General features: G+C 44.4%; 4 protein-coding genes and 4 non-coding genes across 19 annotated transcripts in view; 6 read left to right on the top strand and 2 right to left on the bottom strand.

The window, feature by feature from the left end:
- The window catches only part of PBRM1 (polybromo 1), a 65,991-nt gene extending 63,062 nt beyond the window's left edge, over positions 1 to 2,929 (bottom strand). For 2 of the 11 annotated variants that reach the window (XM_057407761.1, XM_057407762.1), the window contains exons 1-2: positions 2,841 to 2,906; positions 205 to 319 (exon numbers count right to left, since the gene is read on the bottom strand). In XM_057407761.1, the coding sequence (XP_057263744.1) occupies positions 205 to 243 (39 nt within the window). In that variant the 5' untranslated portion in view covers positions 244 to 319; positions 2,841 to 2,906. Of the gene's footprint in view, positions 1 to 204; positions 842 to 2,840 lie in introns of those variants that run through there. The other 9 variants (XM_057407771.1, XM_057407773.1, XM_057407769.1 and 6 more) reach the window with 7 other exon arrangements.
- Positions 2,930 to 3,065: 136 nt separating this feature from the next.
- GNL3 (G protein nucleolar 3) lies at positions 3,066 to 11,998 on the top strand. The gene is made up of 15 exons (XM_057407760.1): positions 3,066 to 3,155; positions 3,348 to 3,406; positions 3,877 to 4,014; positions 4,638 to 4,748; positions 4,922 to 5,005; positions 5,509 to 5,644; positions 6,512 to 6,615; positions 7,633 to 7,768; positions 8,261 to 8,348; positions 8,733 to 8,916; positions 9,566 to 9,708; positions 10,379 to 10,515; positions 11,087 to 11,286; positions 11,585 to 11,663; positions 11,754 to 11,998. Exons 1-15 carry the CDS (start codon positions 3,143 to 3,145, stop codon positions 11,840 to 11,842), a joined length of 1,701 nt encoding a protein of 566 aa, XP_057263743.1. The 5' UTR covers positions 3,066 to 3,142; the 3' UTR covers positions 11,843 to 11,998.
- Positions 5,702 to 5,777, top strand: LOC130598442 (small nucleolar RNA SNORD19). The gene has a single exon (XR_008972005.1). It is a non-coding gene; the product is annotated as a small nucleolar RNA SNORD19 (small nucleolar RNA).
- Positions 8,091 to 8,164, top strand: LOC130598444 (small nucleolar RNA SNORD19). Its single transcript, XR_008972007.1, has one exon. It is a non-coding gene; the product is annotated as a small nucleolar RNA SNORD19 (small nucleolar RNA).
- On the top strand, positions 8,584 to 8,661 carry LOC130598445 (small nucleolar RNA SNORD69). The gene has a single exon (XR_008972008.1). It is a non-coding gene; the product is annotated as a small nucleolar RNA SNORD69 (small nucleolar RNA).
- LOC130598443 (small nucleolar RNA SNORD19) lies at positions 9,201 to 9,276 on the top strand. The gene has a single exon (XR_008972006.1). It is a non-coding gene; the product is annotated as a small nucleolar RNA SNORD19 (small nucleolar RNA).
- A 3,460-nt stretch (positions 11,999 to 15,458) lies between the features above and the next one.
- GLT8D1 (glycosyltransferase 8 domain containing 1) lies at positions 15,459 to 22,078 on the bottom strand. Of its 2 annotated transcripts, XM_057407759.1 has the most exons (10): positions 22,063 to 22,078; positions 21,240 to 21,291; positions 21,031 to 21,129; positions 19,475 to 19,691; positions 18,672 to 18,789; positions 18,076 to 18,160; positions 17,731 to 17,843; positions 17,016 to 17,182; positions 16,733 to 16,845; positions 15,459 to 16,062 (listed from the first exon to the last, which is right to left on the bottom strand). In XM_057407759.1, exons 2-10 carry the CDS (start codon positions 21,253 to 21,255, stop codon positions 15,872 to 15,874), a joined length of 1,119 nt encoding a protein of 372 aa, XP_057263742.1. In that variant the 5' UTR covers positions 21,256 to 21,291; positions 22,063 to 22,078; the 3' UTR covers positions 15,459 to 15,871. The 2 variants fall into 2 exon arrangements, with proteins under 2 accessions (XP_057263742.1, XP_057263741.1); XM_057407758.1 differs by lacking the exon at positions 22,063 to 22,078 and having other exon boundaries at positions 21,240 to 21,369.
- A 1,129-nt stretch (positions 22,079 to 23,207) lies between these two features.
- Positions 23,208 to 25,408, top strand: SPCS1 (signal peptidase complex subunit 1). Its single transcript, XM_057407852.1, has 4 exons — positions 23,208 to 23,242; positions 23,894 to 23,953; positions 24,276 to 24,362; positions 25,256 to 25,408. The coding sequence occupies exons 1-4, from the start codon at positions 23,210 to 23,212 to the stop codon at positions 25,376 to 25,378; spliced, it is 303 nt and encodes a 100-aa protein (XP_057263835.1). The 5' UTR covers positions 23,208 to 23,209; the 3' UTR covers positions 25,379 to 25,408.
- The last annotated feature ends 1,222 nt before the right edge of the window (positions 25,409 to 26,630 follow it).

Genomic DNA, 26,630 nt, shown 5'->3' with positions numbered 1-26,630 from the left:
ACCAAGTTGATTTACAAGGTATGGCAGCACAATACAACCACATTAGAGCGTTTACAATAGAAACAGAATTAATCTGAAGCACACAAATGAGATGAACAAGAGTAAGGTAGGAGTAATTAACAGTCAGGATGAAGAAAAGCAAAATCCTAAGGCAGAGGAATGGAGAGAATGGTGCACATACAATCAATAATTTGCCAGATTTACCAGAGTACAACCAGCACCTCGAAAAGCCAGTCTCCTCATAGTGTCTGATGGCCAAGCACAGGTACTGGGAGAAGGTAACGCTCTAAGAGTAGCAATGGTGTTAGTACAGTCAAAACTGGAAGACAAGAAAAAGGAAGGAGAGATAGAAGAAAATTGAGAGTAAATAGATAATTAAAGAATAAAATCAGAGAATAAACTGAATAATTACAGTGACAGAAAAAAACCAAGAAACAGAAGGTAGCTTATTTTAGCCTAGCAGAAACCCTACAGAGCAATTTCGTACACAGAATGCTAGACAGCTCTGTAATTTTTACAGTAAAAACACATTTCTCTAATGTTCCTGAATACACATTACAGATTTCAAAGCCACTTGCTAAAGAATGATTCATCAAGCAGAACAGGGAGTAAACATAAGCAATATCTGACCCGAGAGTGAAAACCATAAAGCAGTAACACTTACAGAATGCAAAGCAGTACGGTGCTAACAGTAAGGAAATATATTTTAAGGTCAAGCATCTAATAGGCTCTCTCAGTGATGGTGCACCTCCACCAGTCTTCAGAATGGATTTTTATCCTCATAAGTAAACATTAAATACCCAGCCATACAGGTTCACTACAGATCTACCTGTTTCAATTTCTAAGCTGTCTCTGATTTTTCCCCCTGCAAAATTTCATGCGAAACATGCAGAACCATCATATGGCAAAATGATTGCTTCTGTGTAGTTCATACAACTACCGTCTTCAGTCAAAGCCCGGAGACTGCTCTCCTCTTTGGTATCCTGGGCACTTTCATAACACACACATACAGAAGAACCCTGTGCTATATTAGCAGCAGTTCACCTCAGGAATGGACATGCAGCCTGTCTCTTTTGGTGCTGCCTCCAACTTTTATCTGAGAGCTACAGTATCAAAGAGCTAACAGCAGGCACGTGCTCATGTGGAGGCTGTCAGAAAACGTAAGTTCATGGCTTTAAAAGGCAGGAGGGACTCATGGGACCGATCATTCTGACTCACCCAGAAACCCAAAGGTACACTCGGTCCAATCCCACTCTGAAATAGAGATGTAGGGACCCTCCTCAACCAGCACCTGCAAACTGCACAGCCGCTTCTCCATCTCAGTTACCTGGGGCACACAGCAAGCTGCAGCTCTCAACCATACGCAGACACTGGTGCACACCTGTACTATCCAGACACCTGGCCATTCTGTGCGCAGCCAAGACGGTTTTCCTCCTCTAATAACCAAGGAAGGTGCAAAACACATACTGGTCTAAACAACATCATGAATACGCAGTGAAAGAACTGAAATGTCAGGCTCCTCTCTCTAGATCTCCCAGCTCAAAACCACAGACCATCCAATCCCACTGTGCACAGAAGTGCATCACGTTTTACTTAAGAACATGTCATAGAACACCACGTTGGAAGGGACCTCGAGGTCTCCTATACTTTCTTCTGCAACATAACTGCTGGCTCACGAGTATTTCAACAGTCCCACCAAGAATCTCCACCACAACGGAGGGAGCATAACTGCTCACATCACCCATAATAAAAGTCACACAACCATGGACATGCCTGTAAGAAACGCTTTGGCCATTGCTAATATATACGGATACTAATACGTACGCAAGGGGTGGAAGGCTGCCTCCCCCGAGAGCCCCGCTAGACTGATCACCACAAGAATGACCCAGCCTCACCTCGTTTGAGATAACACACTTCAAACAAGCCAATGCGATTCTAGCACACATTGAATTTTCTGCTTCCAAGTAGAAAAAAAATCTAAAAGCCGATAGATACCACAGAAAGTATTTGATCGGTATTGGGATCTCCCACGCTTCCACAGAAACACTCGCTAAAACACGGTAAATTTAGCAAACGGAACAAGGCAGGGAAACACAGCCAGCATTTCCCCCGCCTACGGATGACACCGAATGAACCTGGCTACAACGTGAGAGTGGGACAGCGGCAACCGGACGCTCTAAAAGGACAAAGCTGATGAAGAAGCGAGCGGCACAGAACATCGATCCTTTCACCAACACCGCCACAAGAAACAAAAGAGCAAAACACCGTTTCCCCATGCCGCCCGCAGCGGGCCCTTGCCCGCACCCTTCCCTGCTCGTGAGGTGTCACTGTCGGCAGGAGTAGCAAGAGACGAAGGAAAACCTCTCTTGGGGCACCGGGCGCGCCTGTGCCCCACGGCCTGACAGGGCGCTGCCCCCCACACCGGCACGGACCCGCTCCCGCGCCACGGGCCTCGCTCTCGAGGCCCCGGTAGCGGCCGCCAGCCCGCAGCCACCCGTTGCCCGCTGTCACCGCTGCGAGCTCGGCCGCTGGCGGGACGGAGCGACGGGTGCGGGGGCACCGAGGAGACGGCGGAGGGAGACACCGGGGCCAGCACGGTCCCCACAGCGGAGAGGAACAGAGACAACGCGGGGGCCGTGGTAGGGCCGGGGTCGCGGCGGGATGCGGGGAACAGGGAGGTGACAGGACAAGGCGGAGGGGCTGGGAGCTCCCGGGCCCGGCCGGGGCCCGCTGCGGCGGAGCTGCTGCGCGCCCCGCGGCGGCCACACAAAGGGAGGCAGCGGCCTCCTGGCTTCGGCCCTGCCGCCCCGACTGCGCGACCCCGGCGCCGCCCCGCTCACCCAGCCGGCTCCGCTCCGCCTCCGACAGCCGCGGCCGTACTCGCCCTCCGCCGCCCGCCCCGCCACCGCTGCCACCGGTACGACCGGTGCCGCCGCCGCCGCCGCCGCCGCCGCCGCTCCGTAGCGCCGAGCCCTCCGCTGCCGCAAAGCCCTCCCGGTCGCCAAACGCTCCGAGCTCGCGCGACACCTCCGGCGAGGAAGGGCCGCTTCGCTTTACGGCAGCGCCCGCCGGCGGGAGGCGGGCGGAGGAGGGAGTGGGGCCGTCCACGTGCGGCAGCGGTTGAGCGCGGCCCGGCGGCGCCATGAAGCGGCCCAGTGAGCGGCGGGAGCGGGGGCGGGCGGCGGCCCGGGACACCGGGAATGGGGGGGGGGAGCGGAGAGCGGGGGGAGGGTACCGGCTGCACGTGGCCGAGCGAATGGCGGCGGCATCGGACACCGGGGCTGGAGGAGGCGGTGGTGGCGGGTGGGCCGCGGGGAGCCGGCGCTGACGGGCGCGGTGCGTTGCAGAGCTGAGGAAGGCGAGCAAGAGGCTGACATGCCACAAGCGCTACAAGATCCAGAAGAAGGTGAGAACCGGCGGCCCCGGGCCGTGCGGAGCCCTCGGAGCGGGAGGAGGCTGTGGCTGGGGGGGCTCCCCGCTGACTACTTCAGCGGCAAAAGGGGGGATTTAAGTTCTAAAACTATGTATAGCTATGTGTGTATATATATATATATATATAAAAAACTATTATATAGCTACTACAGAAACGTGTACGCAATAAGGATGTTACATTGCATGTCCACGGAGCCTGGGCTGTAGCGGAGAGTTACCTTTCCGGTTACCATTGGCCCGGGGATGATGTAGGAAAGAGCGTCCATTTTTTGCGTTTTGCATTATTTTGGGCTGGTACGTTCAAGTGTAGCTTTGTGATGAGGCATTATAAACACTTCAGTCTAAATCAGAAACGTACCGGTTCTTACTATCTGTAAATAGGAGGGATACATCCCCCTTTCTTTTTTCCTTAGACTGAGAAAATATTCTTGTTCCTGTCCTCAGATCAGAGAACACCACCGAAAAGTCAGGAAGGAGGCCAAGAAACGTGGACGCAAAAAGCCTAAGAAAGATCCTGGTGTTCCTAGTGCTGCACCGTTTAAGGAACAGCTTCTACGGGAAGCAGAGCAAAGAAAGCAGAGGGTAAAATATAGTTTGTGGTAAAGAGTTCAAGAACCGAGACCATTCCTGTCTTCCAGAGAGCTCTGTGTGCCTCTGTATGCGCATGTGCGCACCCAGAGGTGCACTCGTGGTTGACTGCAGATGATCCTGTATTTACTTCCAGCATTATAGAGTGTGTAACAATTTGCTCTTTTATTTTTAACCTCCATTTTATCACCGTGTGTATAAACACGCTGGAAACGTCATTTCTGAGGCGATCCAAGTTGCCTGTGAGGCTGAGATACACAGATATCCCATCAGAATGTTAAGTCTTGGCATTATGCGATTATACAGAAAACAGGGATCTGCTATCTGCAGCATGGTGTAATGTGACGTGAGAACACCACCCTTTTCAGCTGCAATGTGTTTGTTGCACAGCTGTTATTTTGGGGGTCTGTATGGCCTCTGGTTTTGAGGCAATTGAAGGCAACTATTCTTTTCAGGGTAGGATGCAAGAAAAGTTCAGTGTCACATTGGGCAGCCATGACTTCTGACTGAGCTGCCTCAGGAGCTTTGGTCAGAAATAAGTAAACAGGGAGAAAGAACAGTCTTCCTTCCCACCTTCAACTACGTTTTATCTGCCTTGGGGTTTTGTTTGTAATCAGCTTGAAGAACTAAAACAAAAGCAGAAGCTCAACAGACAGAAAGAACATGAAAAGAAGAGGAAGCTCGAAGCTAAAAAGAATGCCAAAATTAAGGAAAAAGCAGAGGGAAAGGTAGGTGTCTGGTATGATTTTGATTCTTTAAAGCTTATAGAATTGATAAAAGTAATCCTGAAGCTACATTTTCTTAAGCAGTTTGTTATGTGTTACATATTTATGCTGTATAAGCATGCAAGTATAATGCACTAATTCTCAAATGATTCCCCTTCATTTTTATTTGCATTCAGGAATCCTCTGGAAAATCTAAAGCAAAAGCTAACAAATGGCTGGATAAAAATTCAAAGGAGTCATTCTGCAGCGAGCTCAGGAAGGTGAGACACACCAGCTATTTTTATATAATTTGATGAGAGTCAGCAGTGAGACCACTTGTTAGTTTCCTTTTTTGCATTCCTGCTCAGCTGCTGGAGACTATAAAGGTTGCTTGTGATAAATTTAACACCCAAGTAAGGGATTTTACAACAGTACCTGTGAGGGTTTCAGTCTTGTCTGGTGTGAGCTACTGAGACATTCAGCACTTTGAGGCATTAGACTTCTTGGGCCAATGCCAGTACATACTGAGTAATCAAAAGTTCTTGTAGTAAAAGGAGGTACTAAGGATTTCTTGCCTTTGGAGGAAAAAAGATGACAATTGCTTCAGCTTTTCTGCTGTGTAGTTCACAGGAAAGGAACTCCAACAAGAACAGTTAATAGGGAACCTCACCAACCTTTCTGTGAAATTTAACAGTAACCGTTGTAAGCCACAGCTATTCCAGAGTTGGCGTCTGTCAAATGCTCTGTCATGTCTTATTTGAAAGTCTTCTCTTTTCTCACCTAGGTGATTGAGGCCTCAGATGTGGTTCTAGAGGTTTTAGATGCAAGAGATCCAATGGGCTGCCGGTGTCCTCAACTGGAGGAAGCTGTAACTTGCTCTGGAGGAGGCAAAAAGCTAGTGTTGGTTCTGAACAAAACTGGTAAGAGGCACAGGTTTTTTCAGACTGTTACTTGGTCGCTGTGGTCCTGTGGCACATGAGCTATGAAGAAGATTTTAAGGGAATCTGAGATTCAGTTGAAGACATAAGATCCAACTCTGAGCTCACTGTCCTACTGAATGGGTCACAATTCCTCCACCTTTTGTCTAGTTTGCTAAGAAAACACAGCAGACAGTTGCACGCACATTAGCCCATTTCTTTTGCAGTAACTTCTGAAGGCATTGGCCAGGTTCAGCCAAATTTGGGAGAAGTTAAAGATCTTACTATTTCACATTTTTGTGAGCACAGGTGAGTAGGCAGGTCACCATGCTGGTCCCCACTGAGGCAGTGGCAGTTAAGGATCAGTAAGTGAGTGCAATAGTTGGATTTGAAATTTGTCTTTGGGAAGTATTTTCTCTCTTCCATTGCTGTATGAAAGAGTCCACAGAAAAGGTGAAACTGGCTAAAAAGGCTGGATATTGCTGGAGTTACCAGCAGTGAAAAAGAGCAAAGGGAACTTTGTATTAGAGTAGCCTTTGCAGGGATGAGGGGATAATCCTTCAGAGTACATCACATTGTACTGTACAAAGTTTTGTAGCAAGATCCCGGCATTAAAAACCTGATACAGCGGCCTAAGATGTAACTCTGGTACATTCTGCTTCCGGCAGAACATACAATTTTTTTGCAACACTGGTTGTCTTTGGGCAACATATCCAGTACTTTGCTAGAGTTTTCAGCCAAACATTATTTGTCATAAAGGAACGCACTAAATGGGCAAGATACAGCTTTGTTTCTGGCTCACATTAGATTTCCCCTACACAGTGACATTTAAGATTCAGAGGACTGAAAGGACTGCGCTCTTTTTTCCAGATCTAGTGCCAAAGGAGAACTTAGAGAAATGGTTGAATTATTTGAAGAAGGAGTTTCCAACAGTTGCTTTTAAATCGGCAACACTGATGAAAGACAAGACTCTGGTAAGAGCACTGTGTGTAGGTAAAGTGGTGCAGGCAGTACTACTGCATTCATCCTGATTGTGGCTATCAATAAAGGTATCGCCAGACATTATTTCATAAGGAGCATAGAAGGATTAGCAAGCTGGGTCCTAGTCTCAACTCTTTGAAGATGCTTACTTGAGTCATATAAATACATAACGTTTCACACGTCTTAGCTCTGATAACAGCACAGTGAAACAGACCCTCCCACAAAATGGTGTGGAAACTGCAACACAGAGCAGGTTTTGAAATCCTTCAAACAACTGAAGAAGTTGAGGGAATCTGCAGGTTTAAGATTCTACCTTCTAAAAGTTCATGGTTATTTCATGGCTGCGCCACAAATCTGCAGTAAAGCCTGAACTGAATTCACAAGCCCTGTAAGTTGGTTCACATTCCTTTTGCTCTTAGTAGTTGATGGCTACCCTTTTTATTGTAACTTAACTGATCAGCCAATTTCTTAAGCTAATTCCTTTTGTTTAAAAGAATGCAGTAACATAGAATCACAGAACAGTCAGGGTTGGAAAGGACCTTAAGATCATCAAGTTTCAACCCCCCCTGCCATGGGCAGGGACACCTCACACTGAACCATCTCACCCAAGACTCCATCTGACCTGGCCTTGAACACTGCCAGGGATGGAGCATTCACAACATCCTTGGGTAACCCATTCCAGTGCCTCATCACCCTCACAGTAAAAACCTTCTTCCTTATATCCGACCTGAACTTCTCCTGTTTAAACCCATTGCCCCTTATCCTGTCGCTACAGTGCCTAATGAAGAGTCTCTCTTCAGCATCCTTATAGGCCCCCTTCAGATACTGGAAGGCTGGTATGAGGTCTCCACAGAGCCTTCTCTTTTCCAGGCTGAACAGCTCCAATGTTCTCAGCCTGTCTTCACCTAATAGAGATCATTACAGTCGATAAATAAATCTAAGCAATATGTATTTACTTTCCTAAGCAGCTCCTCCATGGCTGGGTTTTTTTATGCCTTTGAATCCTGTAGCAGGAGCAGTCCACAAGGAGACGTGCACGTGTTGATGTATCAAGAACCAGTGAATGTCTTGGAACCAAATGCCTTCTGAAACTTCTTCAAGAGTACGGCAGGACTCAAAACAAAGCCATTCAGGTTGGGGTTGTAGGTAAGTTGTTCAGAGAGACAGGCAGAGTTTCTTTCTCCCATAAAGCTTTGGTATCCTGTATTATAAATAGGGTAAAGCAATTAACACATGACATGCTAATAGGCTTTCTTGTCATTGCCCTTACTTTCATCTAAGGCTTTAGTTGACAGTGATTTATGTTACATTTAAATGTATGTAGTGTCTGTGATCTGTGAGAGGCATGTTGTGTGAGCCTTTAGCTGACACACGAGATCAGGGCAACAAGAGAAGCAGGTTATGTATCATGCAGCTTGTGGTGTCTTCCTCCTATCTGATACGATACGTGATGTTACATTATCAGTGTGAGAAATGAGGATACACACTTTGTCTTACTTCTTTAGTGAAGACTTCAGATCCAACTCTGATCTCACACTGAAGATGTACTTTACCAAAGACACCTGAAAGAAACTATTTTTGATTAGTGTTACATAGGCTTAGTTTCTTACTTACAGGGATTTATGTGGTTTTCTTCAGGTTTCCCTAATGTGGGAAAGAGCAGCATAATCAACAGCCTTAAAGGAGTTCGTGCTTGCAACGTTGGCTTAACAAGAGGTGTTACCAAGTAAGCCGAGTCTGATAAAAGCTGTTCATTTCCCTGTTTGTTGTTGTGTTCAGATTACCTTGCGTTTGTTCGTGTACAATTTCCATCCATCTGGGGCAAAATACGCCCCTGTGTGCATTTTTTAAATGCTTATTTCCATTTGCCAGGATGGAAGATATTGATCTGTTTGATGCAAGCTGTCAACAGAGAGCACTGTGTATAAACTTGCTCTTTTTGTGTGTTTAGGTTTCTGTCCTACGCAAAGCATATGATGAAAAAGCACTGAAACTGACTCTGTATGAAGTGGATTCAGTCCAACGCTGAGCTTTGTGTCTTGCACCCCTCACCATTACCAGTCCTTTGCTTCGTTGCCTATCTGTTCACAGTGTGTTTCTCCCTGAATAGGTCCATGCAAATTGTGCACATTGATAAACAGACAAAGATGTTGGACAGTCCAAGTATAATTGCAGATCGCTCCAACAGTGCCCTGGCTCTGGCCTTGAGAAGTATCATAGACACTGAAGAATCAGACTTAGCAGATCTGCTTGAAGGAATATGTGCAATTCTAAGTCACTGCAATAAACAGCAGGTGAGCTCTTTTTCCACATCTCCCAGTGCATTTGACTTCTCAAGGTTTCTTAGATCAGTAACAAAAGTTTGTTTCACTTCTGCTAGTTCTGGTAGCTTTTGCATTGCTTTCTTCTAATCAGACAGAATGGCAGCACAGAGTGTGATCTTTCATCCTTTGGAATGGAAGGCAGAAGCAGCATGCCATGATCCTGTCAGCCAGGGGCTCTTTTTCCTGTAACTTTCCTGTTTAAAAAAAAAAAAAAAACACAACTCTTTTAAGACATCAATACAGCATCACAGAATGAAAAATGAAGATATTCTGACTCTTTCCTATTATTACAGTGAAGACTTCAGATCCAACTCTGATTTCATTCTAGTTTCAAGTAGATTAACCTAAGCCTAATTTCCATTCAGTTTTGCAATAACTGTTTTCACAAACCAGTGTGCTGTCTCTCTACACCCACTACTATGGGTGAATGACAGATGAATTTCTTGATAAAGTAGGCATTTTGCTTTGGAATGTTTACTCCCATGTGCAAGAGAAAAATGGCTCTTCACATGCATGTTCATCCTCATTGTAATCTGATTTTATTTGCTCTTTTTATTTCCTAAACCTTAGGAGAAAACTGGGTACCTCTTTCTGAATGCAGTGTTTTCTTCTGCTCTAGGTAATTATGCGCTATAGTATCCCAGATTTTGAGAACACTGAAGAGTTTTTAGCTTTACTGGCTCAGAAAAGGGGTATGTTGAAAAAGGGAGGTGTTCCTGACATAGAAAATATCACTAAAGTACTTCTTTGTGACTGGACAGGGTACGTATGCTATGAACTTTGCTTTATGCTGCTCACCATTTCTATTATGTTAATCCAGCACAGCAGGGGCTACATTTTACTTTGCTAAAGAGTGATGGATTGTCTAACAGATACAGAGAACACCATCCATGGATAACTTTCTAAATTAGTGAAGGATACATGGAAGGAATCAAATCATGTTGCACATTACTCCATAGCCAGTTTGCTGACTTCTGCTGTAACTGTTAGGGAAATTTGCCTTCCTCTTATGTACTGAGTCCATGTAGTCCTCTTCCATAGGCCAAAGATGTGGCAGATTTTCTGTAGGAATTCATAGTGGTTCCTGTACTATAAGAGTGGGAATAAATGTAACTCAGAGTCAATAACTGAGTGTGACTACTTCCCTTGCTCAAATGATTCAGCTGCTTTTACAGCTCGTGATTTTACAGGCAGATGATTTGTGGTGGCAAAGCATGTCACTTCTGTTCCTCTCAGGAGTGGGCTGTCCACTTAATCTGTTATTGACAACTTCAGAGCCAAAAATTAAATAGCTATTTAACTGCTGTAAAATGGATAATAAATGAGTTGTTAGGTTGAGAAATTTGAGAGGCTTGTGCTCTGGGTTTTATTTTTAACTACAGTGATTTGTTATCTTTGGTTGGTTCTTAATGCTGATATTTTATATTCCCAGAGCTAAAATAAGCTACTACTCACAACCTCCAGAATCTCAGACACTGCCACCATACCTTACAGAAGACAAAATAGCTGAAATGCAAGAATGCTTTAATTTGAAGAACCTAGAAGAAGAAAACAACAACACTGTTCAAGGTAGGACTGTTACTGTAATGCACTGCTACCATTAAAACTGGGTAGTAGTCAGTTCAATGGGAGATTTTGAAGGGAATTCCTCCTCGGGTTTATATGAGAGCATTGCCAACATGCAGTGAATTATAAGAGCCTTTTAAGAAAGAAATGGATTCAGATGCAACAGAACAGTGCATCTGTGTGCTGCCTTAACACAAGTTACCCCTGCTAGTTCTTAGTTTCTGCTCATCTGAACTAACCCTCCTAAACAGAAAACAGGGGTAAAGACTGTTGTGGAGCACATAAACCGTGGCTAATTTGGCCAACAAAATACATCTTACTCAGTACAATCAGTGCTCCAATTCCAAGTCTTCCAGCTCCTACCAGTCTTCCATAGATGTCTTAGGGAACGCTATTCTCAGAGAATTGTCCTTTGTTCTACCTGCTTACATGGGAGTGGCATCTTGTGGAAAGGATGGGGCAGGACTGTCTTTTCCTAGCCCTGACCTGAAATGCCTGTCCTCTCTGGGGTAGGCATTACATCCGGTACCGTCTATCAGTGACTTAACACACACTTCCCATTTTTCTGTCTCAGCTTTAAAATGTCCCAGTCCAGCAAACAGCATAATTTTTCAGTCAGCTGGTATGGCAAATGGGACAATAGTGATAGAGGAAGCATCAGAGTGGGAAAACTTGGAAACAAGCAAGGAAGAGGAGGACGAGGAAGAAGAGGAGGATTTCCTAGAAAGTGACGATGATCCAAACAATTTGGAAGAAGAAATGGATGTCGAAGAGGTAAACCAGGTTTCATTAGGCTTCTTCTACTTGTTTAGATCCTGACACCACTTAACCAGTCAGTATCCTGCTGTAAACTGAGAAGGTGTTGGCACTGTGGAGCCACCAGGAAAAATCCTGGAGATAAGGGTTGGTTTTTTTGCTTAATTAAAGAATAAACATTATTCTAGGTCATTGTGTTCCTGAGCAACTACAGGAGGGGACATCCACACTGTCAGCAGTCTCTGTTAGGTGTTATTTTCATGGAGACTTCATTAGTGATGTCTGAATAAACACATCTGACCTCTCTGTCTTGCAGAAAAGCAAAGTTCAGATCTCCAGGAAAACAAAGCTTGGAAAACAAACAAGTCCTACAAATTCAGAAAAGCAAATAGCAGGTCTGTATTAAAAACCCTGGCTTGAAGTATAGCCTCTTGTACTCTAGAACTTGCATTGGTTTCACTAACACATGATTTTCTTTTTCTCAGAAAGCGAACAGTCCAATTCACTGTTGCTCAACCTGGATAAGACAGCAGATGAAGATGATGCCTACGATTTTAATACAGACTATGTGTAAAGAATTGTGTATGAAGACACTGTTTGGAGACTCATTAGTGGCTTTCAGACCAGTCATGAGGACATGTGTGGTGGCAGAAGTTGGAGGAATACTGCATAATAGAGCTGCTGCAAAGATTCACAATTATTGCTGTGTCAAATAATGTGTATAATAGTGTATCTCGATGATTTTAGATAAGGCTAGGAAACTGACTGTGTGCATCTTTGTTTCTTGTATTAAAGCCTATTTTAAAAATTCCTATTAGACTTAAGTCTGTTCACTTTGCCTTATAGAAAGATGTTTCAAAAAGATAAATTCTTTGCCTTTTTCTTTGAAAAACAATGTTAAACTTTTAATTCTGGTCATGCTGAAGAAATTAAATTTCAAGGTAAGTTTTTATCCTCCATAAGATTTGTTTTTCTTAAAAGGACTACAGACACTGTACTAGAACATGACTTAAGTCACTTTTTAGTATGCTTTTACAAAGCTTGTAGGACTTTCATATGTAGAGGTTGGCCAGAAAACACTACTTATTTCAGCTAGACAAAAATGTTTTAGAATCATAGAATAGTTAGGGTTGGAAAGGACCTTAAGATCATCTAGTTCCAACCTCCCTGCCGTGGGCAGGGACACCTCACACTAAACCATCTCACCCAAGGCTCTGTCCAACCTGGTCTTGAACACTGCCAGGGATGGAGCATTCACAACCTCCCTGGGCAACCCATTCCAGTGCCTCACCACCCTAACAGGAAAGAATTTCTTTCTTATATCCAATCTAAACTTCCCCTGTTTCAGTTTGAACCCGTTACCCCTTGTCCTGTCACTACAGTCTCTAATGAAGAGTCCCTCCCCAGCATCCCTATAGGCCCCCTTCAGATACTGGAAGGCTGCTCTGAGGTTTCCACACAGCCTTCTCCAGGCTGATCAGCCCCAACTTCCTCACCCTGTCTTCATACAGGAGGTGCTCCAGTCCCTGATCATCCTCGTGGCCTCCTCTGGACTTGTTCCAACAGTTCCATGTCCTTTTTATGTTGAGGACACCAGAACTGCACACAATGCTCCAGGTGAGGTCTCACAGGAGCAGAGCAGAGGGGCAGGATCACCTCCTTCGTCCTGCTGGTCACGTTCCTCTTGATGCAGCCCAGGATACGGTTGGTTTCTGGGCTGCGAGCGCACACTGAAGCCGGCTCATGTTCATTTTCTCATCAGCCAACACCCCCAAGTCCTTCTCCTTGGGCTGCTCTGAATCTCTTCTCTGCCCAACCTGTAGCTGTGCCTGGGATTGCTCCCACCCAGGTGTAGAACCTTGCACTTGGCATGGTTAAACCTCATGAGGTTGGCATCAGCCCCCCTCACAAGCGTGTCGAGGTCCCTCTGGATGGCATTCCTTCCCTCCAGGGTATCAACCGAACCACACAGCTCGGTGTCATCAGCAAACTTGCTGAGGGCGCACTCAATCCCACTGTCCATGTCAGCGACGAAGATGTTGAACAAGACCGGTCCCAGCACCGATCCCTGAGGGACCCCACTCGTTACTGGTCTCCAGCCGGACATGGAGCCATTGACCACAACTCTTTGTGTGCGGCCATCCAGCCAGTCCTTTATCCACCGAGTGGTCCATCCATCAAATTGATGTCTCTCCAATTTAGAGACAAGGGTGTCGTGTGGGACAGTGTCGAACGCTTTGCACAAGTCCAGGTAGATGCCATCAACTGCTCTACCCCTGTCCATCATAGAAGGCCACCAAATTGGTCAGGCAGGATTTCTGCTTAGTGAAGCCCTGCTGGCTGTCACCAAGCACCTTGTTGACTTTCATGTGCCTTAGCACGCCTGCCAGGAGAATCTGCTCCAAGATGTTGCCAGGCACAGAGGTGAGACTGACTGCTCTGTAACTCCCTGGGTCATCCACTTTCCCCTTCTTGAAAATGGGGGTTATATTTCCCTTTTTCCAGTCATGGGGAACTTCACCTGACTGCCAGGATTTCTCAAATATGATGGCCAGCGGCTTTGCAGCTTATTTTTATCTAAAAAATAGTTTTATCTAAGCATTGTTTTATATATTGAGAACCTTCATTGGGAAAGGTAACTGAGATCAGTAATGGGCAATTATTAGTGTATAGTATAGATTAACGTATTAGTATAGTACATATTGATTGGCATATTAGTAATTTGTCTTTACTGGGGAACAAGTTCTTGCAGTGCTCTCAAACAGACATATTTCCTGATGATACCTATTATACATGGCAACAACTGATAACTAAAGCAAAACATCACCCTGTGCAATGACAACCTATAGCACAACTGGGATAGCAAGGGAATTCCCAAGAGGCCCTGCAGTTGCTCACTGAATTAAGCATTTAGGATAAACACCTGACACCAAGCACCTTCCCCCTATACATCTGATTTTCTCCTATGAACTTCAAGGTCTGGTTTTTGTGTTCCTCAGTAAATACTTGTATTTTCCCTAAATGTATGTTGAGGCACAGTCCTACTGGGCAGCTTAAAAAAGCACCAAGTGTAGACACAGACATGCAGTTTATTTAAGCCTGCTAAAACACAGCCTGGTCATCAGCATTAAGTTGATGTCAGTTGATCTAGTACAATCTTTCAAAGTTTGTTAACTGAACTTACTTTGTTACTCATAACCACTGCAAGACAAGAATGGTTCTTCATCAAAACCCAGGAAAAGAAATTGTAGGTAACAAACCACAGACAGAACTATAGGCAGTGACTGCAACGAGTCAAGCAATTGGAAATACTCTTAAATTATAAAGCAGTATTAAAACCATATTCATACACATGAATGAGCCCTTTATGTCTCTGCTGCCCTGTGTAACCAGACCATGCAATACTCAGCCCATCACTGCATTAACACAAAGACTTGTCTAAATATCTTATACTGAGGACTGTTCACAAGCAGTATTACTGAATACAGGTAACAGCTTGAGTTCAAACCCGTATTAAATGGACTAGTTGGCATGATAGCTGCTGGGATGTATCAGCAACTGCTAATGACCACTACTCAAACTATACAACTATTAAAAAACCAGCCTACCTGTAGAAAAGGTGGTGGGCAGCTGACTGCAAAAGGGCACAGGAATCCGGCTTGATGAGCTGAAAGGGTCAGGCTGGGAAAGGCACGGTGGAAAAAACTTCTGTAGCAGAGTCATACTCTCTTGAGAGAACTACGAGGAACTTAATAACACAACAATTCATAACAATGTTTCACACAGCCTGATCCCTACAGTAAACACTTGGCACAATTTTAGAATGAGATTGCTTTTGCAAAGATGAGATAATTTTAGTTTCAATCACTTCTATTGCATTTAAGTACAAAGGAAACGTGCTGCATGGATCAAAACTAAAATCAGATTGCCATTACCTGAGGTTTGAGTCAACATGTTAGAATTAGCTTTTATTTTTGAACAAAGTTTTCTCTACCACTTTACAAAAACGGATTTAGTCTTCACTTTGCATAGTGTAGTAATACTTGAAAAATTAATATTTCAAGAAATAAATCTGTTTCTGCAGAATTCCACAGGAAAGACACAGAAATGGGTAGAAGAATGTTTCATGCAAGAAAAGACTCTTTGAGGAAAGGATTTCACAAGATAAGAAAACATACAAACGAACCCAAAACAAAACTCAAGCAGCTCTTAATTACAGTACATTGCTGTGCAAGATTTGCATGGTGCAAGCACCAGTTGAAGATGTATCTTGTTCTTAGAAATGTTTCTTTCTGTAGCTTCTCCTCTAGAAGACTTGTAGTAAAGAGCAGCAGAATGCACAACAGACAGAAATGAACTAATAAAAGGCCTAGTTCGTGGACATATTCCCTTGCTTTCTGTAGCGCTGATGATGTAGCATCTTCTGTCGCACAAGTGAGTCTCCTTTGGACCTGTGCATTTCAGAACTGCACCGGAATTATTGCCTCACCTCGTGCTCCAAAAGGCAAAAGCACTGCTCTGAAATACAAGTTGGCTAAACACCAAAGTTCTGCTTGGCTCCAGAAGTTTCCTGAGAAAATGCCATCAGTTATTAAAATGGACTCTACTTTGCTTCATAGGCTTCTGAATGTCTGTGGATTAGGCTGAACTTGCCTGTAGGGTCAGGAACATACCACTTCTCCCAGACTTCAGCATATGAAGCTGTTCTTCCCCATGGCTTGAAATGTCCATTCCAATGGAGCAACTTGGCAGCTTTCACAAACTGAGGAGAGTACCTTTTTCCAGCAGTAGAGCCTTTTATTGAAAAAGAAGCATTAGTGCCTAAAATAAAGGCAGCAGAAACACCAATATGCAATCAACATCAAACCAAAGAATTTTAAGAAAGGAAAATACCATCATTTACGGAAAAAGGAGGTGATGTGGGAGGCATAAATCAGGACAAAGTGAAAAACAGGTGCAACTGAATGCCACTTTGACCTGTCTCAGTATCTATTTTAATGTACTGCCTTAACCTCAAAGTTCTTTAAAACCCCCTTAATACCAAGATGTATTTGGCAGCCTATGTATTGTTCACTGGAAACAAAACCTAAGGAAGCTTTCCCAGCACTGGGCTTTGACCAGTAGCAGCATAGACAGGAGTATCTGTTCCTCTCAACAGTCTTGGAAGAACATCTAGGATCACTTCAGATACGTGGAAATACAGACATGGAAAAATGAAAGGGAAATGAGAAGTAATTTGAAAGTAGGTCAATTCAAGAATTATCCCCCTAGCAGTTAAATAAAAGAACATGAGGAATCAGGCCAACAAGCACCAAGATGGTACTGCAAAGCAGTGGTTTTTAAAGAGCAAGGTATAAAAAAAGAGAGGGGCAAAGATCCATTTGCTGCATTATCAACTAGGTGTGCAGCTACAGACTTGGGAAAACACACCAGGGAAGCAGTATCACAAGTGTTTCATACACACCGAGATGCCGGACGTTCCACATGGGGTCAATACTGGAATGTTGCTTGTAAAATACGATTAGCAATGGAGGTGTTGTAATGCTGCCAGCCAGAGTCCTACTGTAAAGTTGCTCTCTAGAAGAGAAGATGAAAAGAAGTTGGGAAAGGATGTTAATGTGGCCCCATATCAGTTGATTTTTCCCCTTGCAGCTGCGTGGAAAGTATCCACAGCTACACACAGGTACATATGGGTCACCATATCCCAATCCCTGATGTGCTGTAGCCCCCAGATTGAGGGTACTTACGCTACATTCAGTGCCATCCACTTCTCCAATTGCTTCGTGATGTTCTGCAATTTCCATTCTGTCAAATTGGCAACAATAACTCCTGGATTGAAAGAGCAGGTGTTGGCTTTCATGGCAAGCTTTCGGATGGTTTCTTTTTTGTAATCTAGAAACCCAATGTAATTATACTGGAGGGAGGGAAAAGAGAGTAGAAATTAGCCTAGAATATGGTCAAATTACTATTCAAAGAGGAATTTTGCACAACTCTCAACAGATAAGTGTTACTTCATGTAGCAAATACCCCTTCCTATAAAGTGAGAGAAAGAAAGCTTATGAGGTCTAACATTAAAAAAATACGATTTTATAAGCCATATATTTTAAGGAATGCTTCACAGTCTTAATAATATCATATTATTAATATGGTACCCCTCCCAGAAAAAGTATTTTTTTAAACACTCACAAATGAAAAATTCTCCCTCTGATGTTCTAAGATCTGCTGTTCTACACTGGGAATTGCCCTCATTATAAAGCACAGCAAAAATGTGAAGTGCTTTTACTGTGCCTGAACAGAAACTGCAGGTGTCATTTGTAATCAAACACCAGAGTAATTGATTTGTCTAGGAATCTCTTAGTTCACTGCATTTGGAAGTCATCCTGCAAGAACATTAAATCCCAGTGCCTGTTTCCACAGCCTGAGCTTTATAGTATTGCTACACTGATTCAGAAGAAAACAAACCTGATTGCCGGCCCCACGGACAGCAACTTTATTGGTGATTGAGTCACAATCATCTGAAAATGCAGCTGCATGTCCAGGTTTCAAAGGAGTGTTGTAAAGTTCAAGAATATCATCTGCAAAACGGAAGCAAGCACAGAAAAATTAAAAGCAATCCTGACTAAGTACTGCGTGACATTTTGTTCAGTCCACTACTACAGCAGATAAAACCACACAGTTTAATTCAACTCACTCATGCTTACAGTTTCTACATCTTTGCTCAAAATAGAAGTTTTTGGTTACTGTAAGAGATGGCATACTGACCTCAGCATAAGGCCAGTGGCAAAAGGCTACGAAAAAGTCCCATACCTTGTACAATTACATCATCATCCACATAGATAGCCTTCTCTGCATGAGGTACCAAAGTGGGCAAGTAGAATCTGGCAAAGGTTAGCTGTGAAAACACAAAAGCAAGGTAAGTGAAGGATTAAATGACAAATTGCCAAAATTAATGTGAAATTGACTGATACTCCTGGCGCCTATCTATGGTAATAATGCCCAAAACAACTTCTACCAAGGAAGTAAAATAGGCAGCAATATCCTAGAAGCTATTTAAAATAAACAAGTTCCATCAGTTCCTGGTTTCCTATGAATCTGTGCATTAATAAACTGACTTAAAAACTGGTCTATATTAGAATTTCTTATTTCTCCACATAAATCTGTAGCATCTCTGAGGTGATAGCATGCTTGACATGCAAGCTGCTGTGTTTCACTGCAGCCAGCAGCAAAAAATGACATGAGGCATGCACAGGTAGCTTTCAAATCTGTATCTCACTATCTGGAAATTTACTCTTACTGAAATTTAGGAATTTCATTACAAAAGACTGCTTCTATGGCAAGAGATTTGGTTTTGATCTCTGGCTGTGTACCTAATAACTGAAAAAAGTAATCAACATCATCCTCACTGGTTTTAAGGTGTCTGCCTTTTGAGGATCCACTTCTATTTTCCCTTCTAAGACACGAGGGTCAAAATCCAAAATGCGGTATCTCAGGTTTTTCAAAGCACTCTTACTTAGCCACAGCCTGCAAACAGAAAGAAAGGCACAGATCTTGGTAAATGAGACAAAGACCAAATGAAAAACAAGAGATCTGATTTGACAGTGACACTGATCTTGATCTGCCCACTCACTTCCCTAACCCAACAAACATACGTATAGGATATTATGTAGGGCTGATGTCAGTGGTGTCCTCTGTGACTGCAGGAGCATGTACGCTACCAGCATACTGCACAGCTGCAACATGGGAAACGTATGAGGTCGCTTCTTATTTTATTAGAAAAATATGATCCTGTTATTACAGGTCCTTCACAAAAAACACTGGTGTGAACAGACATGGGTAAGAATAAAAGGATCAAAGAACAATCTAGAAAAATGGAGAAAATTCATTGCCAACATTTGAATTGCTTAGATGAAATATAAAAATTTTACAACCTCTCCACCAACAAATTCCAACCCCAGTGGTTGGATATAACCCCACCGGTTGGATATAACCCCACCAGAAAAGATGGCTCTTTTCCTTCTCTGAAACATTGCCAGAAGGAATGATTGTAGGAGTCTCCACAGCAGCCTTGTGAACAAGCCGCAATAAGCAGCAGCAGACAGGACTGCAATTTAAAGGATTGCAGTTCCAGGGAATGCCCGTTCTTCCTCTTCTCAGACACACTTATGTGTTTTACAGTATTGCAGGAATCTAATGAAAAGAGCATTACCTCAAGTGATCCACTGTATCATTCAAAGCAACAATATGGAAAACCACGTTGGATCTGGTGTGATGGTAAATACTGTTCATGGCTGCAATTGCACCTCCAAGCCTCTCATCTGATGCTGCAATGACCACAGAAATCTCCTTATCATTCCTTTCATCTGCCAGCCTCTGGGGAACTGCAGGTATGAAATCTATAGGCTGAAGTCCTAATGGATTTGCATCTGTGGAGTACAAAGGCCATCACATACTTGTTCTATGCAAATGAAACAGACATTATTACCACACTAAAATTTTCAACACCTTCAATTGTTTCTACTATGCAAGCATTTGGATATCTCAGATGAGGTGTGGATTACAGTATGCCAGCCAGTATCAAACACTTAAAACATAGCACCTGCTCTTGAGAATTGAGATGTTCATGAACAGGAAAACTTACATATAAGCTACACGCATTTAACCATACATATTCACACAGGGCACAACAAGGTACTAAAATGAGGCTTAAAGTACAGCAGGCTGCACTTACCTTTGGACCCCCCTGCCATGCCTATAATTTGACTTCCCTCCCATTTACCCAATCCACCTTCTAGTCTTCTCCACATCACCCTTCCCTCTTTTTCTTACACTTTCTTTCTTCAAAGGTAGGAACCAATGAAGAACACAGAAATTCTAAATTACAGTCACTGTTGCAAATTTCTTCCCACTGCAGATCAAGGCATGAGGTGCAGCTTCCATGTTTGTTCCAGGGATCACAGATCACACTATATTTTCAAAGCTGAAATCTCAAAAAATTTATACTCATAGTGTACAGATAGGAAAATGGGAGATCAGCATTGAAGTTTATTACAAGACCACATCACCTGTAAAAACATGCCATTACCTATACCCACAGTTTTTATAAGAAATGATCTAGACTATTACATATTAGATAATTTGGGGTAATTTGAGGAACATAGCAAACAGGGACTTGGCAGTTTGTGGGCAGTAGTCTGCTGTTCACAAAGCTGGGCTTCTCCTTCTCTTTGCAATTTCCTGATGACAGAACTCAACAGCTTTGACTTCAACAGATTGCTGGTTAAGGTCTGTCAGGCTCCAATTCCACTGCTGTGGGGAAACACCTGTGCAACTGCCACCTAGATATCACAGCTCCCAGGAACGGTAAACTGGGGACATGGAGAGGCTCTGTGGGACCACATGCAGTTCCTAAAAGTAGTCTCCTGAAAACTAAAAGGCTTTGCGAAATAAACTGAATCATAACTTAATGATTTCTAAAGCCATTAAGGAGGAACCCTTACTGCTTTCGCTTCTGGCTTCCTGACCAAGAAAAGTCAAAGGACAGCAAGAACAGACAAGCTCACCAAGCTGAAATTTCTTGGGTACGAGAACAGGGATCTACTCAAAAAAAAAAGTACAAAAATCATACCTTGTTATGTAAACAATTGATCATTATCATACTCATTATTTCAGCAACGTGGTGCTTTCTGTCTGGCCACAGCACGCGCTTTCCCACCAATCTTGAAAAAAACACTCATTTTCAAACTAAAATAAACCCCAACATACCTGTCAACTCCCGTTTCAAGAAGTCACTGAGGCCTAGGAAGTTATGATGAAGAACTAGCAAAAATATGACAACAGCCACTATAAGGATGGAAATGTTCACTGAAAATTTAGAAGAAAAAAGTTCATCAATATAACCAGAGAAAGACTGGGAAACTCAGAAAAGCACAAAAGAGAATTTTAAAAACTTAACCACACACATATGCACATACCTTTCCTTAATGACATTTTTCTCTTGTTATTTTATTTACTGGCATCAGATTCCTGCAAACCTGAAAGGGAAAAAACACAGCAGTCACACTTTGCTTCCAGTGCATGCCTACACAAGGCATAGCACAGTCACCAGGAACGTCAGAAACAGTTTCCAAATGTAGTGAATGTCTCCTCCTCTTAGATAAAACTATATGCCACCTTTTAATAACAGAGTGTGGTGTCTTGGTAAGTGCATATGACATATCTACAATGATGTATCTAAAGACGAACTCTGAGATAGAAAGCGAGACATACAGATCTTGCCACGTACTTCACTGACAGAAAAAAAACTCCTTCTGCCAGTCAAAACTGATCTGAAAAGAATGTGGGATATTACATATGGTTTCTTCACTGTTGAAACGATTCGTTTAACCATCTGAACTAGAAGCACCCCAGCAATAAGGCAAAGGATTATACATTTCTTTCCATACCTAACTAAGCGCAAGATTTTGGCAGGACACAGCGTTTACAAGATTTTAACACATAGCACTATACACTCTCATTCTCTACGGAAAACAATGCGAGGGAAGCTATTACCATCGTGTTAAAGACCACAAAAAACCCACCATGCAGCGATGCAATTTTGGTATGCAATTCAAACACACTTACTCGTTAATTAAGGGTAAACGTGCCTGTGAAATCAGAACAAGAACTACCCATCCTGGAGCATGAAGCAGCTCTGCAGCGACCCACAGAAAGCACTCACAACTTACCAGCATGCAGACCTTAAGCAGCCGCTACAGTTCTATATTAAAACCCTTGCAAAGCGCCCACATTGAACACCGCAAACTGCGTGGTGACCGTTACGTGTGTCAGACATAACTGCGGTATTCCCGCTGTCGCGGTGCTGCCAGGGGACACCGCATTGGCCGGGCACCAGGAGCGACCGCCGGTGCCAGCCCAGCGCTGCTGCCGGGGTTCACCGGCGCGCCCCGCGGCCTCGCTGAGGGGGCACCAGCCGACAAGCGGCTCCACGCGGCCGGTACCGAAGCCGCTTTCAGCCCGACTTTACCAGAGCCTGAAGACAAATCCCCACACGGAACCCCGGCACACCTGCTGATGGCCGCACTGCCGCAGGCCACCACCGCCCTGACACGGGGCACACGGCCACCTGAGTGCTCGTCCGTTCCCCCCCTCCTCCCGTCCCGTTCCACCGCATCCTCTACGAGCGGCACAAACCGCGCTGTTCCTCTTAGAGGGTCCCGCTCAGCCTCTCCTCCTGCGGGAGGCACAGCACAGGTAAGGCTGCAGAGGCCCGGCTCTCCTCTACCGAGACCCTAGCTTACCTCACCGCCCGCCCGCGCCGCCGCCGCCGCCAACTGCCACCTCGGCAGCGAGCGGCCCCCGCGGCCGCCCCACCCGCTCCCAGCAGCAGCCCAACGCGCGGCTGTCCGCAACGATACCTAACGGCCGCAGGGCAGGAAGGCTGCACCGTGCCCCCTCTGCGGCACTAACGGCGCGGCGGCGGCTTCGCGAGAAACGCCCGGCCGCCAGCTGCCAAGGCAGCGTTGATCCCGGACAGGCGATGACGGAGGCGCATCAAACCTGCCAGCCCAAGGCCGGCTCAAAGCCGCCGCTGCCGGGAAGACAGCGTCCCGCGGCGCGAAGGAAGCCGAGGCCCAGGCTCTGGCTCTGGCTCTGTCCTGGGGCAGCAGCGGCAGCAGAGACAACGGCACCGCGGAGCCGCCGGCTGAAGCAGGGGCGGCCCCCGCCAACTGAGGAAGGACGGGACGGGACGGGGCGGGGCGGAGCGGAACAGGACTGCTTCCGGCCAGGTCAGCAGCACCCTTCCGTTTCAGCGGCACCGCCCCGAGCCCTGCTACCCGCCGAGCCGCAGCTCGCAGAGCTTTGGAGAGGGGGAAGACAACGACGACGAAGAAGAAGAGTAGGACGTGGAGCGCGAGGCACCGCTCTCTGGCTCTCCGCCGCCATGCTGAACATCCGCTCCATCCCCACGCAGATGGTAGGGCAGCGCCGCGGGGGGCTGGCCGCGCCCGGGCCCTCCTCGCCTGTCGCCGCTGTTTGCAGCGCTGCCTGCGGGGTTCAGCGCTCCCCTCCTCCGTGCCGTGCTGGCAGCCGCTGCTGGGTGCGGGGTGGCGCTTAGTGTCATTACGAGTTATTTTTTGGTCTGAAAATTAGAGCTTTAATGTGGTGTAAAACGACAGTAATACACAGCTGTGGGGGGAAATCCCTCCGTACTTGTATAGCTATGCTGTATAGAGCCAGAAGGCAGAGTTTTCATTAAAGCCACTCATGCAAACACAGGTGACATAAATCCGTATCCTCTGAAGCACGTACTGTCTTCTGGGGGGGTGTTACAGCGTTTACCTCGTGATATTTATCTAACTATAATGGTATCTTGATCTTGCATTATTTATCCTGAACAGACATTGCCTGCTTTTATTTTTAGATGATGTGAAGACTGCAGGGGTTAACTGAATCGAGAACTTAACTCTTTTACCCTTGTAATCCAGAAAAGTAACATCAGTCTGGTTTGACAGTTGACCAGAAAAGCTGAGAAGGTGTGATGGGGCTGTCCCCAGATGCTCACCTGAAAGAGTTTTAACCAGCAGGTTTGTGGTTTGGGTAACTGACAAGAGATCTCTTTCCACAGGACTACAAGGGTCAAAAATTAGCAGAGCAGATTTTTCAAGGAATCATTCTTGTCTCTGCAGTAAGTATATCACAGTTATGGGCAATAACATCCAGGATTTTGTTTTCTTACAAACAAGTTGGGGTTTTTTTATTGTTTGACTTAAGTGGGTCGCTAAAAGCCTATGACAAAATCAGGGGGGTTCTCATGGATTCAGACTTTCCCTCTTTCAATCTTTTACTTTCCTTATTGGTCTACAATTTTGAAAACAAGGTTAGAAAGATGTCTGAACCATGCTCTTGAAAACATCTACTTTTCTGCTTAGCTTCCCCAGACACACGCTTAATCATGGCATGGCAAATTGTTCATTTTAAGTGTGATTTCTTTAAATTTTGTTTTGCAGATAATTGGCTTCATCTACGGCTACATCACTGAGCAGTTTGGATGGACCGTCTACATAGTTATGGCTGGATTTGCTTTATCATGTTTGGTAAATTTTTTTTGCTCCCAAACCAGAAAATACGTGCACCTGAATGCATCATTGAATTAAGGGGCTGTCAACACAGACAAATGTTTCCTATCTAATTCTGACCATTGATGCATATTCGTACTTTGATTTGTAGAAAGTGCTTTACAAGCCAGGAAATGCCTTTTCTCAGAGGCTAGTCAGATTTTAGAGAACACTGCAATTTGATACTGCTTTAGAATTATTGTTTCAATTAAATGTTACTTTTAAGTCAAGCTGATAGCACTTATAACAGAAAGGACAGTGAGGCTTTCTGTCCAGTAGGAGCTTGTCACAAAAAATGTGCAGCTGGCCCATGCCACCTTAGCAGAGCAGTGAGGACACAAAGCGTAGAATTACAAGAGTAATTCCTTATTCCTGCACGTGAGGTGTCCCATTCCAGTCGGAGCACACTGAATCCAGGTTTGCATGTGGTTCTTACACCTTTTGAGTGTTCAGATGAAACATGATTTGGCCAATCACTACTTAACACACACATACTCCCATTTTGAAAAGCCACTATAGTTCTATGGCATCACCATCCAACTGCTTTCTCGAGCTAAACGTCCTCAGAGTTGGTCTTACTACAGTTACTTAGCTCTGAGGCCAGGTACTGGAGGGTTTCACTGAAGCGCTGGAGAGGCTGGGTTGCTGGTGTTACCTCAGTAATCCAGGGGTATCCTTTTTACTTCAGGCTGGGTGTAGTCCTCCTCCTCGCAATTTGCTGGGGTCCTTTAGTCACCCATGATTATGCACAATACAATGTAAAATATATATATATCTTTGTAACAGGAAATTGTGTGAACTTTGTAACACTAATTGGTACACTTCTCTAGCATCTTGACTTACATGTTTTGCCTTCATTCCTTTTCTCTAAGCTAACGCTCCCTCCGTGGCCTATGTACCGTCGCAACCCTCTGAAGTGGCTCCCTGTCCAAGAGTCAGGAACAGAAGAAAAGAAGCCAGCAGACAGAAAGCCAAAGAGACATGCTAAAAGCTAAACCCCCTCCCCTCCTAGTTCTTTATGCTGTTACTTTAAATTTAGTGAAGTGTATTGCCACTAAATGACACTTCCTGGCTTGGTGTCTCGTTTTTTTTCTTACTGCTTTGTATACTACTGTGAGTACACCAAGATCTGCAGGGAACATGAAAACTCTAAATCTTGGCTGGAGTGTCAGTGAAGTCACTGGGAGGGCAAAGGTGGGGAGGGATTAACCTCCGAAGGCTACTGGAGGTCACATCTCACTTGGGTATTCTACTGAAAAGGAACACAGCAAATCAAATCAAGTGTAGTTAAGCTGTTGCCATAGCCTAAAAATAATAGTCTGTATCTGGATTTCTGCTAAAATCTCTCTAACCATGTGTAAAACAATCCATCCATATGGTCAGGCTGTAACAAGTCCTGTAAAAGGGTACATAGCCCAGGGTTCTGAACAAGGCTAAGAGCTGGAAACTTTCTAGGATAGGAGATTCTACAGTGGCAGGTTTGGTTCAAATAAATTTGCCCAGGTAGAGAAAGTAACACCTTGACTCTGCAGAATACAGCAGCTCTTGAAACCTTTTAACTTGAGCCTCTAATATGCCAGAGGCAGCAGGATCCAAAAGTATAGCACGTCTTTACTGTCATGTTCGTCTCCCTCATAGGTGCTGGAGATTACAATATTTAAACTAGAGGCAGGGAAAGAGACAGGTTGTGCATTTAAAATTTTATTTTACAAATTCAATTCCCTTTTCATCTCTTTATACTTTAAAAAAGTATAAAGCTTTTCCTACAGTGATGGTACATGACACTGCCTGGGCATGTGTAGCAACACAGTCTAGGTGCAAGGAAAGGCAAAAGTTACGATGCCTATTTCTCTAAGTGACTCTGGTCTTGGGCACTTCCATTCCTAAAAGAAATTGGTGCTTGTAAGGCAAAGGGAGTTCTCCAGCTGGGACCACGGTAACCATGGCTGTGTTCTTTTCAAACATTTTCACACTTACTTTATCCAGTTACCAAATACTTTCCACTACCTCAGTGACTGCCTTAGCAATAAAACACAAGAGGAAAGGCTCTACTTAAAAGCAGCACAGCCACCCCCTTTAGCACTTTAACTTGGCAATTTACAGAAGATGAAGGGCTTTTGGTGCTATAAAAATCAGTAATTGTTTCTCCCTGCTAAGTTTTCCCAGCTATTTGATATACTACAGCTTGTAGCCTATCACACCATAGCCCTGGCATAAACTGCATTACTGTATTATTATTATTATGTG

The sequence above is a fragment of the Pezoporus wallicus genome, unplaced genomic scaffold (genome assembly GCF_028554395.1).
Source record: "Pezoporus wallicus isolate ANWC-B61680 ecotype Strahan unplaced genomic scaffold, APGP_CSIRO_Pwel_v1 contig_3568, whole genome shotgun sequence".
Taxonomy (NCBI): Eukaryota; Metazoa; Chordata; class Aves; order Psittaciformes; family Psittacidae; genus Pezoporus; species Pezoporus wallicus.
The sequence above is the reverse complement of the archived record's forward strand: the minus strand, read 5'-3'. Positions and strand labels throughout refer to the sequence as shown.